Raw genomic sequence first — 18,219 nt, 5'->3', positions numbered from 1 at the left:
CTCTGTCTCGCTGTAAGCTTATACTGATAGTACCCCCTCCGTACCCCACCCCCCACCCCCACCCCCAACCCCCTTGTCCACCCTTCTACCACGTCCAGATCCCGGTCCTCATCTGCTTCCCATGTGTCTGTATGGTGGCCTGAGCTTGATGTACAATAAACCATTTGAGTCTGTGAGACTTTGAGTCTGTCTTTGTGTCTGAGTCTGAGTCTGAGTCTCTCTCTCTCTTTCTCTCTCTCTGTCTCTGTCTCTCTGTCGCTCTCTCTCTCTCTCTCTCTCTCTCTCTCTCTCTCTCTGTATTTCTATCTCTGTCTCTGTCTGTGTCTATCTTTTTGGGGTCTCTGTCTGTCTCTCTCTCTGTTTTTTTTCTCTCTGTCCCTCTTTTCTGTCTGTCTGTCTTCCTCTCTCTGTGTGTGTGTGTGTGTGTGTGTGTGTGTGTGTGTGTGTGTGTGTGTGTGTGTATTTCTACTTATGTATCTCTGTCTGTCTTTCTCAATCGACTTCTCTCTCTCTTACTCTCACTCTCTTTCTGTCTCTGTCTCTCTATCTTTCTCTCTCTGTCTAATTTTCTATCCCTGTCTCTCTTCTTCTGTCTGTCTGTCTGTCTTCTTTTCTCTGTCTCTCTCTCTGTGTCTCTCTGTTTCTCTCTTTCTCTCTCCCTCGATTTCTCTCTCTCTCTCTCTCTCACACACACACACACACACACACACACACACACACACACACACACACACACGCTATGTTAACATGTTAATACTTGAAAACTGCTGCTTTGTCAGTCACCCCAGAAGGAAAACTAGGTCTAATTTAGATCTCAGCCAATTAAAACACGGTTGATCGTGTGTGTGTGTGTGTCGTGGGTGTGTGTGTGTTTGCGCGAGCGCATATATATGTGTGTGTGTGTGTGTGTGTGTGTGTGTGTATGTGTGTGTGTGTGCGTGTGATTTGTGTGTGTGTGTGTGTGTGTGAGTTGTGATTCGTGTGTGTGTGTGTGTGTGTGTGTGTGTGTGTGTGTGTAAGTTGTGTGTGTGTGCGTGTATATGTGTGTGTGTATATGTAAGTTTTGTGTGTGTGTGTGTGTGTGTGCGTGTATACGTGTGTGTTTGTGTGTGTATGTGTGTGTGTGTGTGTGTGTGCGCGCGTGCGTGCGTGCGAGGTGCTTACCGCGAACTACCACCACCACCCCTCCACTCTTGACAAAGACACATCATCAGCAAACAGAATCACTGTGACAGAGAAAGCCTCCTGATCCCAGTTACAGAGCAAAAAGATATGGGTGGGGGGGCGGAATATATATATATATATATATATATATATATATATATATATATATATATATATATATATATATATATATCAGAGAAATATTGAAGGTGTGGGTATGTCCAGTGGGTGTCTGAATGACCCAACCTTTAGCTTCCATCGTAAGAATTGTGGTATTCTTTGTCAACATTCACCTCTTCAGTTTTACAGCCTTCCTCTTGCAATATTTTGATGATGGTAATTGGGGTGAAACGCTGTTAACGTCGTCTCTTTCGCCGTTCGTATGGAGAGAGTTAACCTGAGAGAAGAGTTGCAATGGTACCTCGTGCTCAGTTCCGAAATAAGCAATGATCGAGCTGTGTTCTTTCTTTACATAGCTGATACACGCAGGAAGTTTCATATGTACTTAAAATACATGATCCCGGATTTTGAAAAGTCTGGCAACCTCCTTTGGCTCCCGACTGATGATGTTATTTAACAGTCCTAGATGTTCTACCTAGTCAGCTGAAACTCATTTCGGAGCTGGATACGAGGTACGACTTACAATTTCCTCTCTGGTTTTGAGAGAATAAAGCGCCAATAGTTACGACTTTCCTCTTGTGTAAACATAGTGAGTCTGTGTTTTAACCCGGTGTTCGGTTGTCTGTGTGTGTGTGTGTGTGTATGTCTGTGTGTCCGTGGTAAACTTTAACATTGCCATTTTCTCTGCAAATACTTTGTCAGTTGACACCAAATTAGGCATAAAAATAAGAAAAATTCAGTTCTTTCCAGTCATCTTGTTTAAAACAATCTTGCACCTCTGGGATGGGCACACAAAAATTTAAAAAAATGAAGCCTAATTATACGCAAACTGCATTTACTGTTATATTTATATTTTTTGTATTCTCTAAACTTGGCACTTTGATCTGATATTCTGATCCAACAACAAGAGCAGTCATCATTATCATTTTTTGTTCAAACAGGAACAGATAGTAAAAAAAGGGAAATTACTCTGTAATTAATGCTAGGGGACTTAATTCGCTTTAAACTGATCTTTCTCATCTTAAAAATTGCATTTTGAAATTATACACAATACATAAAAAGCTTGGATTTTTTTTTCATTGTATCACAAGTGAGTCTTGAAGGCCTCGCCTCTCTTGTTTTCTATACTTTTTCTGTGCTCACACATAAAGTCCCCCCCCCCCCTCCCCTCCTCCATTCAAACTCGCAACCAAGCCAGTTAATGAAGCTGACAACCACAGGGTCTTTGGAAGAACAATTGACAACAACCTTTCTTGGACTCATCATATAAATAACATACGCAAACAGATTTTTTTTAATTAAAAAAAAAAGAAAAATACTAAACTATCAACAATTAAACATTTCCTTGACTATCACTCATTATTGTTTTTATTTCCAGGCCTTTATCCAATCCATGGTTGATAATGCATCAACCCTATAGGAATATGCATGCGCTAACGCCTTAAAGCCACTTCTCAGCCTTCACAAACGTACGCTTAAACTTGTACTACACGAAACCTCATCCTTAACGAAGACATTCTACCGCTTCATCAAAAAACGGACTTACAATAAAGGCGTCCTGATGCACAAAATAGTTACAGTTTTTGCCCCAGACTACCTATTGAAAAAAAATTTCCGCAAATGAGAACCGAAATAAAACAAATTCAAATGTCCAAATTCCCAGGATAGACTTATATAAGTCCAGCCTTGCCTATTCTGGTTCACGACGCTGGAACTCACTTCCAGTATCCATTAAACAACACGAAAACCTCACGAATTATTTTCCAGTCTTTTCCAGTAAATACAGAACAATTCTCATTGTTAAACATCACACTCAGAAAGTTTTCTCTTTATTTTATTTTATCATCGACTCACTTGTGTAAACAAAGTGAGTCTATGTTTTAACCCGGTGTTCGGTTGTCTCTGTGTGTGTGTGTGTGTGTGTGTGTGTGTCCGTGGTAAACTTTAACATTGACATTTTCTCTGCAAATACTTTGTCAGCTGACACCAAATTAGGCATAAACATAGGAAAAAATCAGTTCTTTCCAGTCATCTTGTTTAAAACAATATTGCACCTCTGGGATGGGCGCAAAAAATATATTTAAAAAAGCCTAATTATATGCAAACTGCATTTACTGTTATAATTATATTTTTTGTATTCTCTAAACTTGGCACTTTGATCTGATATTCTGACACAACAACAAGAGCAGTCATTATTATCATTTTTTGTTCAAACATGAACTTCTTTTGCTAAGCATGGAAGTTTTTATTTATTTTGCAAACGTTTTGGTGCAGATAGTAAAAAAGGGAAATTACTCTGTAATTAATGCTAGGGGACTTAATTCGCTTTAAACTGATCTTTCTCATCTTAAACATTACATTTTGAAATTATACTCAATACATAAAAAGCTTGGATTTAAAAAAAAAAAATTAAGTGTATCACAAGTGAATCTTGAAGGCCTTGCCTCTCTTGTTTTAGTTTTGATATGCTACATTTACTTGGCGTTTAGTAGTTGTGACATAAATGGATGAGCTCACTACATTGTTTATGTATAATGTGACTAAAATTTGCCCCCTTCCACCCCCACCCCACATGCACTTTTCTCTCTATCATATCCTTTACTTTAATCCGAAGTTGTTTCTGTGGCGTTATCTTTATTATTTACTTCTTGCTTCTTCACACACACACACACACACACACACACACACACACACACATAACACACACGCACACACACACACACAACACACACACACACACACACGCACGCACGCACGCACACACACACACAACACACACACACACACAACACACACACACACACACACACACACGCACACACACCACACACACACACACACACACACACACACACACACACACACATGTACATTTCTGCTATAATGTCTTATTATGCATTTAGTTGCATCTTTTGTGGCCTGAGTGACATGATTGAACAGCAATATCGAGTGTGTGGAGTAGGTATGCGGGTACATCAAACTTAGCTTAGTGATCTGATCTGTTGGTTTGAAAACGTCCTCCATGGCGCGATAAGAGGCTTAATTAACTCGCTCAGTACGGCCAGTCCTCTCTTCTCCTCTACACAGACCCTCCGGATGTCCAGTGGGTGTCTGAATGACCCAACCTTTAGCTTCCGTCGTCAGAATTGTGGTATCTTTGTCAACATTCACCTCTTCAGTATAAGAGCCTTCCGCTTGCAATATTTTGATGATGGTAACTGGGGTGAAACGCTGTTTACGTCGTCTCTTTCGCCGTACGTATGGAGAGAGTTAAACGCCCTGCTGCCTCAGCGTTAATTTATTCTACTGCGGGTACGAGATAACTCTTACCATGATTACTTCCCCTGTGGACCAGGTACGAATATTCTCGTACCAGCACACTATTCTAATTTTGTTCATTCTCGCTTGGTATAGTATGCATTCTAAACTGAACCGTTTACGGATTCCGGAAGCAGGAAATCAACGCATCGACTTTCGCTGTTTCTGTGAACCACCCTGTTATGAGGTGTGTGTGTGTGTGTGTGTGTGTGTGTGTGTGTGTGTGTGTGTGTGATGGTGTGTGTGTGTGTGTGTGTGTGTGTGTGTGTGTGTGTGTGTGTGTGTGATGGTGTGTGTGTGTGTCTGTGTGTGTGTGTGTGCGTGTGATGGTGTGTGTGATAAGTATGTGTGTGTGTGTGTGTGTGTGTGTGTGTTTTCTGCAGTGATCTCATGTAGTGCAGGTCGAGGGGAGTTGTACCAGGCATGTTGTTGTGGGGTAGAATGACTAATGGCGTGTAAGAGGAGAATAAGCGGGAAGATCAGAGCTGTGGACTCCCGTCTTATCAGGCTTTCGATCTTGTCTGTTGATTTGACAACAGACAACACGGTACACTATAAGAAAGTTGAACGCGGCCCGACTCGGCAAGATTGCGTGAATGGAAGGTGTAGATCGACGGGCGCAATAGCCGAGTGGTTAAAGCGTTGGACTGTCAATCTGAGGGTCCCGGGTTCGAATCACGGTGACGGCGCCTGATGGGTAAAGGGTGGAGATTTTTACGATCTCCCAGGTCAACATATGTGCAGACCTGCTAGTGCCTGAACCCCCTTCGTGTGTATATGCAAGCAGAAGATCAAATACGCACGTTAAAGATCCTGTAATCCATGTCAGCGTTCGGTGGGTTATGGAAACAAGAACATACCCAGCATGCACACCCCCGAAAACGGAGTATGGCTGCCTACATGGCGGGGTAAAAACGGTCATACACGTAAAAGCCCACTCGTGTGCATACGAGTGAACGCAGAAGAAGAAGAAGAATGTGTAGATCAAAGCTAGGTCCTGGATCTTTATCAGTCATGGGCTATCAGTGCCTTGGCGTTAGTGACCCTCCGTGGTTTGTGACTCGCCGACCGGCTCTGTGATCTATGACGTGAATGGACAGTGGTCAGCCACTCGTCGCGGTTTAGCAATGGCAGGAACGGGCTTTGGCAGTTAACCTTAGTGTGCTTTGCGGTGAAAGTGATTTCAACGTTAATTGATTAATCAAGTATTTTATTTGTTTATTTACTTAGTTATCTATTTATTTGTCGATCTATTTATTTATTTATTTATTTCTTTCGTTATTTGTTTCTTTATCGATTCGTTTGTTTGTTTTGTTTGTTTATTTGTTTGTTTTCTTAATTGATTTATGTCTTTGTTCGTTCGTCCGTTCATTCATTCATTCTGTCATTCATTGTTCATTCTATCAGTCATTCACTCATTCTTTATTCATTTCTCTTCTTTTTTTTCTTCTTTTTTCTCGTCCAGTTAATTATTCAACTTTTTTACGTTGTTCTTCACCTCTACCCATATAAATTTACAAACTTACTTTCAATTAATAGCAACAGTTTCCACTATTGTTTCTCAATCCTGCATATCAATTATGCGTGTGTATATGCAAATCCACTAAGTGTGCATAACTGCATGAATGTACATACACGTGTCTGTAAGCGTGTTTACCTATGTGTGCCTTATATTTATTCAATGAGCTGTTTGTTTTCTTATTCAGTGAGCTGTTTATTTTCTAGGCATTTAAAAAAAATATATTATTTTAGCTATTTACTTACCTAACTACTGTATCTCATCAGGCAATCTATTGTCTGTTTGTTTTCGCCCAATAGTTCATTCAACTTGTTTGATTCTTGTGTGTGTGTGTGTGTGTGTGTGTGTGTGTGTTTGAATGCCCAAGATACACCACAATAATATGATTTAAACAGCGTTCTCACTGCGAATACCGCAATCGATTTATTGCCCTTTAAAAAAGCATGTTTAAATATTTCATTTTTGAACGTCAGCGAAGGAGCCACGATAGTGTAATGGGTAAGACAGTTTCTTCTCACCCGAATACGTGGGGTTCGAATCTGCCGTTAGGACTCTCTTTTTTTTTCTTTTTTTTTAATACGAAGCTTTATAATAACAAATACAGAACACAGTTTAACGACTAGATTTTTTTAAAGTGTATCACAAGTGAGTCTTGAAGGCTTTGCCTCTCTTGTTTTTCATTTCATATATATATATATATATATATATATATATATATATATATATACTACTCCTGGCTAATTACAAGGACAACATTTGTTTATGCACTTACGAGAGCACCCATATTGAGGGAGTTATTGTATCATGCTACATTGGAAAGCAATTGATTTTATTATCGATTTGATTTGAAACGAAAACGTACTGACTCAGATTTATTTGGTTTGCTTGAGTTCTTTTTAATTTGCTTGGACACCAGTTTTGTTTATAGTCATTTGGGTAGATTTGACTGTTACGTATTTGTTTGTTTGTTTTGTTTTTGCTTTTTGTTGTTGTTGTTGTTTCGTTCCCATTGACTGGTTACTCTGTTATTTGGTTAGCTTTTTGCCCACACACACACACACACTCAAAAACAAGCACATGGTTACTTTTTGCCACATCTATCGTTGATTTGTTTTTCTTGATTGATTTGACCGATTTATGTACATGTATATTAACATATATTTATCAACGATTTGCGTACGCAAAAATGCATATACCAAGAGGTAGAGAGACCATACCAAGCAGACAGAGACACAGAGAGGGCATAGAAGGATATGCAGAGAGATGATACCGAGAGACAGAATGACAGACAGAGAAAGCGAGACAGAGACAGTGGCATTGCTCGGACGGAAGAGCCTAGTATGGTCGTAACCCGCTACTAACTGTGTGTCGTATGGAACTGACCAATGGCGTAGTTCGGGCAACGTAGGCAGTCTTAGTCACGTGTAACTGTCAAAAAGTTAGACCCAAGCAATGCACCTGGCTCCAGGACGTCTAGGGGTGGGGCCTCCTGGGGTGTTTGGACAGGAAGAGAACTTGAGGCAAACTTTTCGGCGGACTTTCGGAGTTTGAGAGGCCATGGGCGAACTGGGTCCATCGGACCCCCAGCGAGAGAGAGATCATACGCTCCTTAAAATGCCAAGAAAATGCTATGGAGGTGTTGAAAATGCACTTTTTATTTTTGTGTCCCTTTTTTTTTTTCTTTTTTTTTTTTTTTTTTTTTTTTCCTTCTTCTTCTTTAACTCAACATTCGTATAATCAATGAAACGACAAAACAACATAACAATAACTACAAAAACTTTTTTTTTTTAAACAAAAAAAGTAACATACCCCTCACCGACCATGCTCAGATAACTATTGTACTATAAAAAAAAAAAATTAAAGTTTCTGTACTTATTTCAATACTGTTGTTGTAACACAGAAAGAATTGGTAACATAAATAGCACAGCCACAGCTGAACATTGTTGTATATCAAATGAATGTGCGTTTTAATAATTTTAGTTAAAAAAAAAAATTAAAAAAAAAAAAATGCCCAAACGTAGTGTCGAAAGTAAAAGCAAAGTGTCAAAGTTCTAATCACAAAGCACACACACACACACATACAAATATCCACTTGTGGAGAAACTAATCAGAAAATCCGTAAATAAAAACAATAATATCAAACAGATTTATGTAGAAAAAAAACAAATGTTGGCCTCTCTTACCACCGATTTAACCTTCCCCAATCGAAGTCAGATATACCCATTCACACCTGAATGGTGTAAGAAACGTCGGAATACAATTCCTTTCCCAAAACGGAAGCCAGGAATCATGATCACTGTCAACGCTGGATTAGAAGTCCAACGCTTAACCGATTCCACAACAGCGCCTTCATTAAAAAAAAAAAAAAAAAAAAAAAAAAAAATATATATATATATATATATATATATATATATATATATAAAGATGAATATACCTATTGCAAGTTGAAAAATACATCAAAACAAGGATATAAAATGTCCAAATACCATTTCGACAAATCGTCTTCTTCAAACTCGTAAGCAGCATGACACAGTCTAGCAAGAGAATGCGTGAATAAAATGGGTTTAACACTTAAAACAAAATGTAATGTAAGCATCCCCCATAAAGCTGGATCACTTGTCTGCATTGCTCCACATGATGCGCGTTGTCAAGATGGCCGTCACGATTACGAAGAAAAAGGTTAAGGTAGGCATGGGCAGGAACGATTCTGAAACAACATGAGTTTCAGTTTCAGTTTTCAGTAGCTCAAGGAGGCGTCACTGCGTTCGGACAAATCCATATACGCTACACCACATCTGCCAAGCAGATGCCTGACCAGCAGCGTAACCAAACGCGCTTAGTCAGGCCTTGAGGAAAAAAAAAAGGTGAATAAATAATAGATAAATACATAAAAAAGAACTACTACTACTAATAATAATACCTATAAGGCGCAAAAACTTGATGAAGTCAACTATAAGCGTACATAAATAGATAAATAAATAACGAATAATTTTATTTAATTTTTTTTTTTTAAACATGAAAAAGTGATTACTTTGTGACATAAGATATGTGAGGGGGGTAAAAAAAAAGTTCAATGTTCAAAGCAACTGCATCACACACACACACACACACACACACACACACACATGTGTGCGCGCAATCACGCAAGCACGCATGCACACACACACGCACGCACACACACACACACACACATACACACACACATACACACACACACACACAAACAAACACTCCCTCCACCCTCGTACTCACCCCGCATCCCCCCTCCCCCCCGTTACCCCCCACCCCCAACACACACACACACACACACACACACACACACACACACACACTGCTTATCCACTACTCATCCAGGAAGCAAGTAAAATAAATAAATAAATAAATAAATAAATAATAATAATAATAATAAATAAATAAATAAAAGAAAATAAACCTATTACTCCAACAATTTTCTGAATGTTTGAATCAAAGTCAATTGGTATCTACCTTTGATTCATCATGTTTGTTATAACAAGCATGCTTTATCCTGCTATAGGAATGTTTGAAATAGTTATTCTTCACTTCACTCTCAGTCAGTCCAATCTTTCGCAGCTCTTCCTTTTAAACCTCTGACGCTTTTTATGTCTCCTTCCCTGTCTCAGTCATCCCACCATCTCTTTTCACCACCCCCAACCCCAACGTGCAGGCATACACATACTATATCCCCCCCCTCCACCACCACCCCGTCTAATATGACTTAACCGTGAAAAGACGTTAAACTAAAGAGAGACGGACAGACAGAACACACACACACACACACACACACACACACGCACACACACACACATTAACACCTCCCTCAATCCCCCACCCTCCCTCGATCCCCAACCCCACGCTCCCCCCACCCCCACCCCATCCCCCATGCACACTGTTTATCCACTACTTATCCGTGAAGCAAGTGAAGTAAAAAAAATAAAAAAAATAAAAAAGAAAGAAAAAAAGTAACATCATTACCATCACCCCAAACATAATTCTCAAAGCTAAAAAAAAAAAAAAAAAAAAAAAAAAAAAACCGAACAAACAAACAAAAAATCAACAACAACAAAATGTAACAACATTATCATCCCGCCCCCCCCCCCCCACCCCCCCCCCCCCCCTACCAAAAACACCTCCCCCCAACCCCTCCACCCAAAAAACGAAATTCTCAACAAAAAACTCGAGACTCACGTGCAGCATTGCGGCACACGCCACTGTCCGAAACACACCCCGCGTACTCCGGGTCCTCGTCACTGGCGTCGTCACAGTTCGGCACACAGTCACACTTCTTCAGGTAGTGCACACAGGTGATGTTCCCACTGGCGCAGTCAAAGTACCGCTCCGGGCACGTCTGTCATCACACAAGCCAAAAAAAAAAAAAAAAAAAAAAAAAAAAAATATATATAAATGAATAAATATATAAATAGTAATAAATAAACAAGGGATAAACAGATCAACACCAAATTTGAATAGATGAATAAATAAATAAATGAATGAATAAAAGAATAAATAAATAAATGAATGAATAAAAGATTTAATAAATATATAAATAAACGAATAAATTAAAATAATTAATGAATAAAAGAATAAATAAATAAATAAATAATAAATAAATAAACAAGTAAATAAATAAATGAATGAATGAATGAATGAATAAAAGAATAAATAAATGAATAAAAGAATACATAAATAAATAAATGAATGAATGAATAAAAGAATAAATAAATGAATAAATATATAAATACATAAATAAATAAGTGAATGAATGAATAAAAGAATAAATAAAAGAATAAATACATGAATAAATAAATAAATAAATAAATAAATAAATAAAAATCAACACCAAATTTGAATGTGCAGTTATTCTCCATTGGTTGTCTATAAGATTCTGTGCAAAACACAAGTAAAAACACACAAAAATTAACACAATTTCTAAATCTGTTGTCGTTCTCCACTGCTTGTCCATAAGATTCAAAACAAGAGGCAAAGCCTTCAAGACTCACTTGTGCTTCACGCTTTATCCTGTAAAGGAATCATTAGGAGGTAAAAAAAAGATTTAAAAAAAAAAAAAAAAAAAAAAGAGAGATTTTCAAAATGGTTGAAAAGTGCTCTGTATTAAATATGATGGATAAGCTTGGGAGAAGAAAAAAGAAAAGAAAAGAAAAGAAATGTAATGTTTAAGATGAGAAAGATCAGTTTAAAGCAAATTAAGTCCCCTAGCATTAATTACAGAGTATTTTCCTTTTTTTTTTTTTACTATCTACACCAAAAAGTTTGCAAAATAAATAAAACTTCCATGCTTAGCAAAAGAAGTTCCTGTTTGAACACAAAAAAAATGATAATAATGACTGCTCTTGTTGTTGTGTCAGAATATCAGATCAAAGTGCCAAGTTTAGAGAATACAAAAAATATAAATATAACCGTAAATGCAGTTTGCATATAATTAGGCTTCAATTTTTTTATTTTTTGTGCCCATCTCAGAGGTGCAATATTGTTTTAAACAAGATGACTGGAAAGAACTGAATTTTTCCTATTTTTATGCCAAATTTGGTGTCAACTGACAAAGTATTTGCAGAGAAAATGTCAATGTTAAAGTTTACCACGGACACACACACACACACACACACACACAGACAACCGAACACCGGTGTTAAAACATAGACTCACTTTGTTTACACAAGTGAGTCAATGAAGTGTAACACAAGCAAAAACTCACAAAGATTAACACTATTTTTGAATCTGCAGTTTTTGTCAACTGTTTGTCTGTGTAGGATTTAAAATGAATTGTAACACAAGCAAAAAATAAAATAAAATAAAATATAAAAAAAAATAAATGAAATAAAGAAACAAATAAATGAAATATAAAAGAACAGAAAAAAAAAGAAAGAAAAAAAAAACCTAACTCAATTTTTGAATCTACGGTTGTTGTTGTTTTCTCCATTGGTTGTCTAAGATTCAAAATGAAGTGTAACACAAGCAACACCATACAAAAAAATTAATACTGTTTTTGTTTTTGTTGTTTTGTTGTTGTTGTTGTTGTTTTGTGTGTGTTTTTTGTTTTCGTTTGTTTGTTGTTTTTTTTTGCTTTGATTTGTTTCTTCTTTTTTTTTTTTCTTTTTTTTTCAATCTGCAGTTTTCCTCCATCGGTTTTCTGTAAAATTCAAAATGAAGTGTAACACAAGCAAAAACACAAAACACACACCATTTTTTTTTTATCTGTAGTGTTGTTTTGTTGTTATTGTTGTTGTTGTTTGTTTTTTGTTTTGTTTCGTTGTGTTTTTTTTTCTTTTCTCAATTCGTTGTCTGCAGAATTGTTAATGAAGTGTCACACAACCAAAAAAAAAAAAAAAAAATCATTTTCATTCTGCTGTTTTTCTCTCCACTGGTTTGTCAGGAGGATGTAAAGGAAGGATTGAGACTGAATTGTAACACGGGCAAAAAAAAAAAAAATGCCTGCAGGATTTGAGAAAGAAATGTAACACAAGCAAACACACACACACACACACACACACACACACACACACACAAAAAAAGTATGGACCATGACCAAACTTTTACACTTTGTTTTCTTTTTTCTTTTCCAAAACTTTGCTGCCTGTTCATAACAACAAGAATGATGATGATGATGATGATGATACTACTAATACTAATACAACTTCTAATAATAGTAATGATAATAATAATGATAGTAATAATAATTTCACCCACTCATTCCTGGAGATTTTGCATCCTAGGCAGGCTTCCGTGCCATAATGATGCAGAAATAAATAAGTAAATAAATAAATAAATAATCTGCAGAAACTGTACTGTTTTTCCTCCAAATTACGTGTAGACACATCCAGATAATTATACTAAAGATGTAGTTGCCTGTAGCCACATCCAGAAATACCAAAGACTGACTTCCCTTCCATTACGGTTCTTGTATTTGTAGAAAACTTGGCGGAACATGTGGAGTGATGGCCTGTAGGTAACGCGTCCGCCTAGGAAGCGAGAGAATCTGAGCGCGCTAGTTCGAATCACGGCTCAGCCGCCGAGATTTTCTCCCCCTCCACTAGACCTTGAGTGGTAGTCTGGATACTAGTCATTCGGATGAGACGATAAACCGAGGTCCCGTGTGCTAGCATGCACTTAGCAGACGTAAAAGAACCCACGGCAACAAAAGGGTTGTTCCTGGCAAAATTCTGTAGAAAAATCCACTTCGATAGGAAAACCAAATAAAATTTCACGCATGTAAAAAAGAAGAAAAAAAAGGGTGGCGCTGTAGTGTCGCGACGCGCTCTCCCTGGGAAAGAGCAGCCCGAATTTCACACAGAGAAATCTGTTGTGATAAAAAGAAATACATATAAGGAGAAAGGTGGCAGAATGGTTGAGACGCTCATCAGTCAATAGAGAGGGTCTGTGAGAGTCTGGGTTTGAATCCTGCCCTGACGGGCGCAATAGCCGAGTGGTTAAAGCGTTGGACTGTCAATCTGAGGGTCCCGGGTTCGAATCACGGTGACGGCGCCTGGTGGGTGAAGGGTGGATATTTTTACCATCTCCCAGGTCAACATATGTGCAGACCTGCTAGTGCCTGAACCTCCTCCGTGTGCATACGCACGCAGATCAAATACACATGTTAAAAATCCTGTAATCCATGTCAGCGTTCGGTGGGTTATGGAAACAAGAACATACCCAGCATGCACACCCCCGAAAGTGGAGTATGGCTGCCTACATGGCGGGGTAAAAACGGTCATACACGTAAAAGCCCACTCGCGTACATACGAGTGAACGTGGGAGTTGCAGCCCACGAACGCAGAAGAAGAAGAAGAAGAGTTTCAGTTTCAGTTTCAGTAGCTCAAGGAGGCGTCACTGCGTTCGGCCAAATTCATATACGCTACACCACATCTGCCAAGCGGATGCCTGACCAGCAGCGTAACCCAACGCGCTTAGTCAGGCTTTGGGGGAAAAAAAAGATAAATACATTTAAAAAAAAACTAATAATAATAATAACAATGTGTATAAGGCGCAAAAACTTGATGAAGTCAACTATAAGCGTACAAAAAATAAATAAATAAAATAAAATAAAATAAATAAATAAATAAGAAGAAGAAGAAGAAGAATCTGAATTTGAACTGACCTGCACATAGCTGGAGGAGTTGGAGCAGGGCACGTTGCCACAGATCTCTTTCTCCACGAAGTCCCCAGAGCACAGGGCACCGCCAAACTTGGGCACGGGACTGTTGCACGGCCTCTGACGTAGCCTTAGCCCCGCCCCACACGTCTTGGTGCACGCCGACCACGCCCCCCACTGGCTCCACCCCCCGTCCACTGGAGGAGAGACGTTCAAGAATGGAGAGATGAAAAAAAAAGTGCACAGAATCACAGGTTCAAAGAAATTCAATCCTGTTGCCCCTTTTGGGGTGTGGAGGACACACACACACACACACAGACACTCAGACACAGACACTCATTCCCTCGACCGCTCTGGTCGTTGGGGGGACATGAGGAAGATGTCATAGCTCGCTACGCCGTTCTGTTGGCAGCTGTCGTGAGGAGATCTGGCATCGTCATTTTGGTCCATTCCTTGACGTTGTCGGACCAGCTCTTTCTCTGCCGCCCCCGTCTGCGCCCTCCCTCTACAGTCCCTTGCAGGATGGTTTTGGAGAGGGTGTTTATGTCGTATGACGTGACCAAACCATGCCATCTTCCGTCGTTTGACAGTCGCCAGCAGTGGTTCTTGGGGCCCAACAAGTTTTTTTTTTTTTTTTTTTTTTTTTTTTTTTAAAGAAAACACACACACACACACACACACAATTTTTTTTTAATATAAAAAACATACTCGTTGATTCACAACTGCAGTCCAACAATGTCTCCGAAACACTCAAAAACGCCCCCCCCCCCCCACACACACACACATGCGCGCTAATATTTATTTGCAGCAAATCAAATCAAAATTGAACATACTGACAAGTATGTTTTTGATGAAGCTAAAGTTACACACCCTTTGCAGGTTTCATAAATTTATTTCAATCAATTTGTGTTTTCTTCCCAGAACTGCATAAATTGCACACACGAACATTGACTTAGGTGTGTGTTGGTGTGTGTGTGTGTGTATGTGTGTGTGTGGTATCAATTTATTTCGAATCACAATATTTCTAGGGAATTTTTCAAAACAAAATGAAACTCATCCCCAACAGTACTCATATTACATTCCTTGCATATTCTGTTTTCTAGGTTTTCGTCTTCTCTTCTTTCTATTTCGATCTGCTGTTTATGATTACCGCAACGAAACGTTATTAAAGGATATAATTATGTATATGTCTGGAAGTTGTCAGTAATATTTTTCTAGACCAAAGTTAGGTTTTATGCTCCTTCTTCTTCTTCTTCTGCGTTCACTCGTGTGCACACGAGTGGGCTTTTACGTGTATGACCGTTTTTACCCCGCCATGTAGGCAGCCATACTCCCTTTTCGGGGGTGTGCATGCTGGGTATGTTCTTGTTTCCATAACCCACCGAACGCTGACATGGATTACAGGATCTTTAACGTGCGTATTTGATCTTCTGCTTGCATATACACACGAAGGGGGTTCAGGCACTAGCAGGTCTGCACATATGTTGACCTGGGAGATCGTAAAAATCTCCACCCTTTACCCACCAGGGGCCGTCACCGTGATTCGAACCCGGGACCCTCAGATTGACAGTCCAATGCTTTAACCACTCGGCTATTGTGCCCGTCGGTTTGATGCTCCCACAGAACAGATATTTAGTACTATATTCGGGCGATTTTCTCTATGACTGATTGTACATGTAGATAGCTTCGGATGTAAAAACTTCAAAAGGGGAGTTTCAAACGTTCATACATAATTTTCAAGGCATGTCATTTTTCAGATAAACAGAATATTTATGGTTATCTTTCATGGAAATTCGGATGACAATGTGTCGAGCAATTATCGGACGGGCGCAATAGCCGTGTGGTTAATGCGTTGGACTTTCAATCTGAGGGTCCCGGGTTCATGGCATCAGAGGCAACGAAAAAGCGGACATTCTGGCAAAAGACGGTGCACAGAAGGAGCAGGCCAACAAACTGGTGTCATACGATGAAATCAAGACAATCATCAAGGCACAGCAAGGAATAAAGTGGCGCCTCCAGCACTTCAAATATAACCCAGAAGACAGATACCATTTGCTGGAACGACGGGAACAGGTCAAGATCTTCCGCCTGAGGACTGGACATAACCGCCTGGTCCACCACATGCACAGAATATTTGGCATTGGACAGAATGGAGAGGGACCAATGACAACCGACCACATCCTTCAAAACTGTAGGACGCATCCAGGAGGAAGTACTGGCCAACACCGACAGCAGTGGAAGCCAAACCGTACGGCACCCTGGAGGAGCGAGGGCGAACGAGGAAGAAGAAGAAGAAGAATCTCGGTGACAGCGCCTGGTGGGTAAATGGTGGAGACTTTTCCGATCTCCCAGGTCAATGTATGTGCAGACCTAGCGCCTGAACCCCCTTCGTGTGTATACGAAAGCAGAAGAACAAACACGCACGTTGAAGATCCTGTAATCCATATCAGCGTTCAGTGGGTTTTGGAAGCAAGAACATACCCAGCATGCACACCTCCGAAAACAGAGTAGGGCTGCCCACATGCGGGGTAAATAAACAAAACGATCATACACGTAGAATTGTACATGTCTGTCTGAGTGTGCATGTGTGCGTGCCTGAAATCTGATTGAGTGACACAAAAAAACGAATGTTGACCGTCCAATGACAGCCGTCAGTCAGCTCTACCCAGGTAGGCAGCCTGTTGTGTAAATGACTCCGTGTTTGTAAAGCCCTTAGAGCTTGGTCTCCGACCGAGGATACGTGCTATATGAGTATCCATATCAAATCAAATCAAATACTCATGTTTGTTTATCGGGAAACTAGGATGACGATGTGCCGTGCCGTGTCAGTGGACAGGCATGAGCGAAGGTCAGCTGCAGAGCTTCTTTGCTAAGCGCACTGTAGACTTCTTCAGATATAGCATCCCTGCCGGTGGCGGTTTGCCGAGCTCATCATCTGTTTGTCGGTCTTCCTGACTTCATAAATGAGTAGGGGGTCGTTTATTTTTTATTTAATTTTTTTTTCAATTCCTGGCTTAACCACGAAAACGGTTTATAGATGTGTGTTTTGTCAACAGTTCATGTCTACACCGGTGATAGGAAGGGACAGTACATGCATTTAATTATAATAACGTATGTCTGAGAGAGAGAGAGAGAGAGAGAGAGAGGCTCACCTGGTGTTCCAGCAGTTGTAGAGTAGACAGTGGCTGCCCAACCATTCCCAGCTGAAATGATAACAATAATAATAATAATAACAACAACAACGACGACGACAACAGCAATAACAACAACAATAATAATAATAATAATAATAACAATAATAATGACAGAAAAACAGTAGCAGTGACATTGTTGTATGTGGCAAAACAGTTACACAGTGGCTGCCTAACTATTCCCAGCTGAAATAATAATGGTAACAATAATAATAATAATAATAATAACAATAATAATAACACACATTCACAAAGAAAAATTACAACAACTTATGAGATTGAACTGTTTCAGGGATGCATTGAAATTATCATTGTAGATATTGTATCTTGAAGTGGACGATCTACACGATTAAATGTTACACACACAACACACACACACACACACACACACACACACACACACACGACACAACACACACACTCGCACACAATCACACACACACACATACGCACACACACACACACACACATACACACACACACACAACACACACACACACACACACACACACACACACACACACACACACACACAGACTTCGCAGCACACACACTCGCACACACACTCGCACACAATCATGCACATACACAACACTCACAACGACACACACACACACACACACACACACACACACACACACACAGACGACACAGCACACACACTCGCACACAATCATACACATACACAACACTCACAGTCACGCAACACACACGCGCACACACACACACACACACACACACACACACAGACGACACAGCACACACACTCGCACACAATCATA

At 39.5% G+C, this 18,219-nt stretch overlaps 1 protein-coding gene across 1 annotated transcript in view; it reads right to left on the bottom strand.

Annotated features, from left to right (window-relative positions):
* Nucleotides 1–8,733: 8,733 nt before the first annotated feature.
* Nucleotides 8,734–18,219, bottom strand: part of LOC143301799 (uncharacterized) — a 65,187-nt gene continuing 55,701 nt past the window's right edge. The window contains exons 13-15 of the mRNA XM_076616192.1: nt 14,253–14,443; nt 10,328–10,487; nt 8,734–8,828 (exon numbers count right to left, since the gene is read on the bottom strand). Of these exons, the coding sequence (XP_076472307.1) occupies nt 8,734–8,828; nt 10,328–10,487; nt 14,253–14,443 (446 nt within the window). The remainder of the gene's footprint in view (nt 8,829–10,327; nt 10,488–14,252; nt 14,444–18,219) is intronic.

The sequence above is a fragment of the Babylonia areolata genome, chromosome 28 (assembly GCF_041734735.1).
Source record: "Babylonia areolata isolate BAREFJ2019XMU chromosome 28, ASM4173473v1, whole genome shotgun sequence".
NCBI classification, from domain to species: Eukaryota; Metazoa; Mollusca; class Gastropoda; order Neogastropoda; family Buccinidae; genus Babylonia; species Babylonia areolata.
This window is presented reverse-complemented; position numbering and strand designations above follow the sequence as displayed.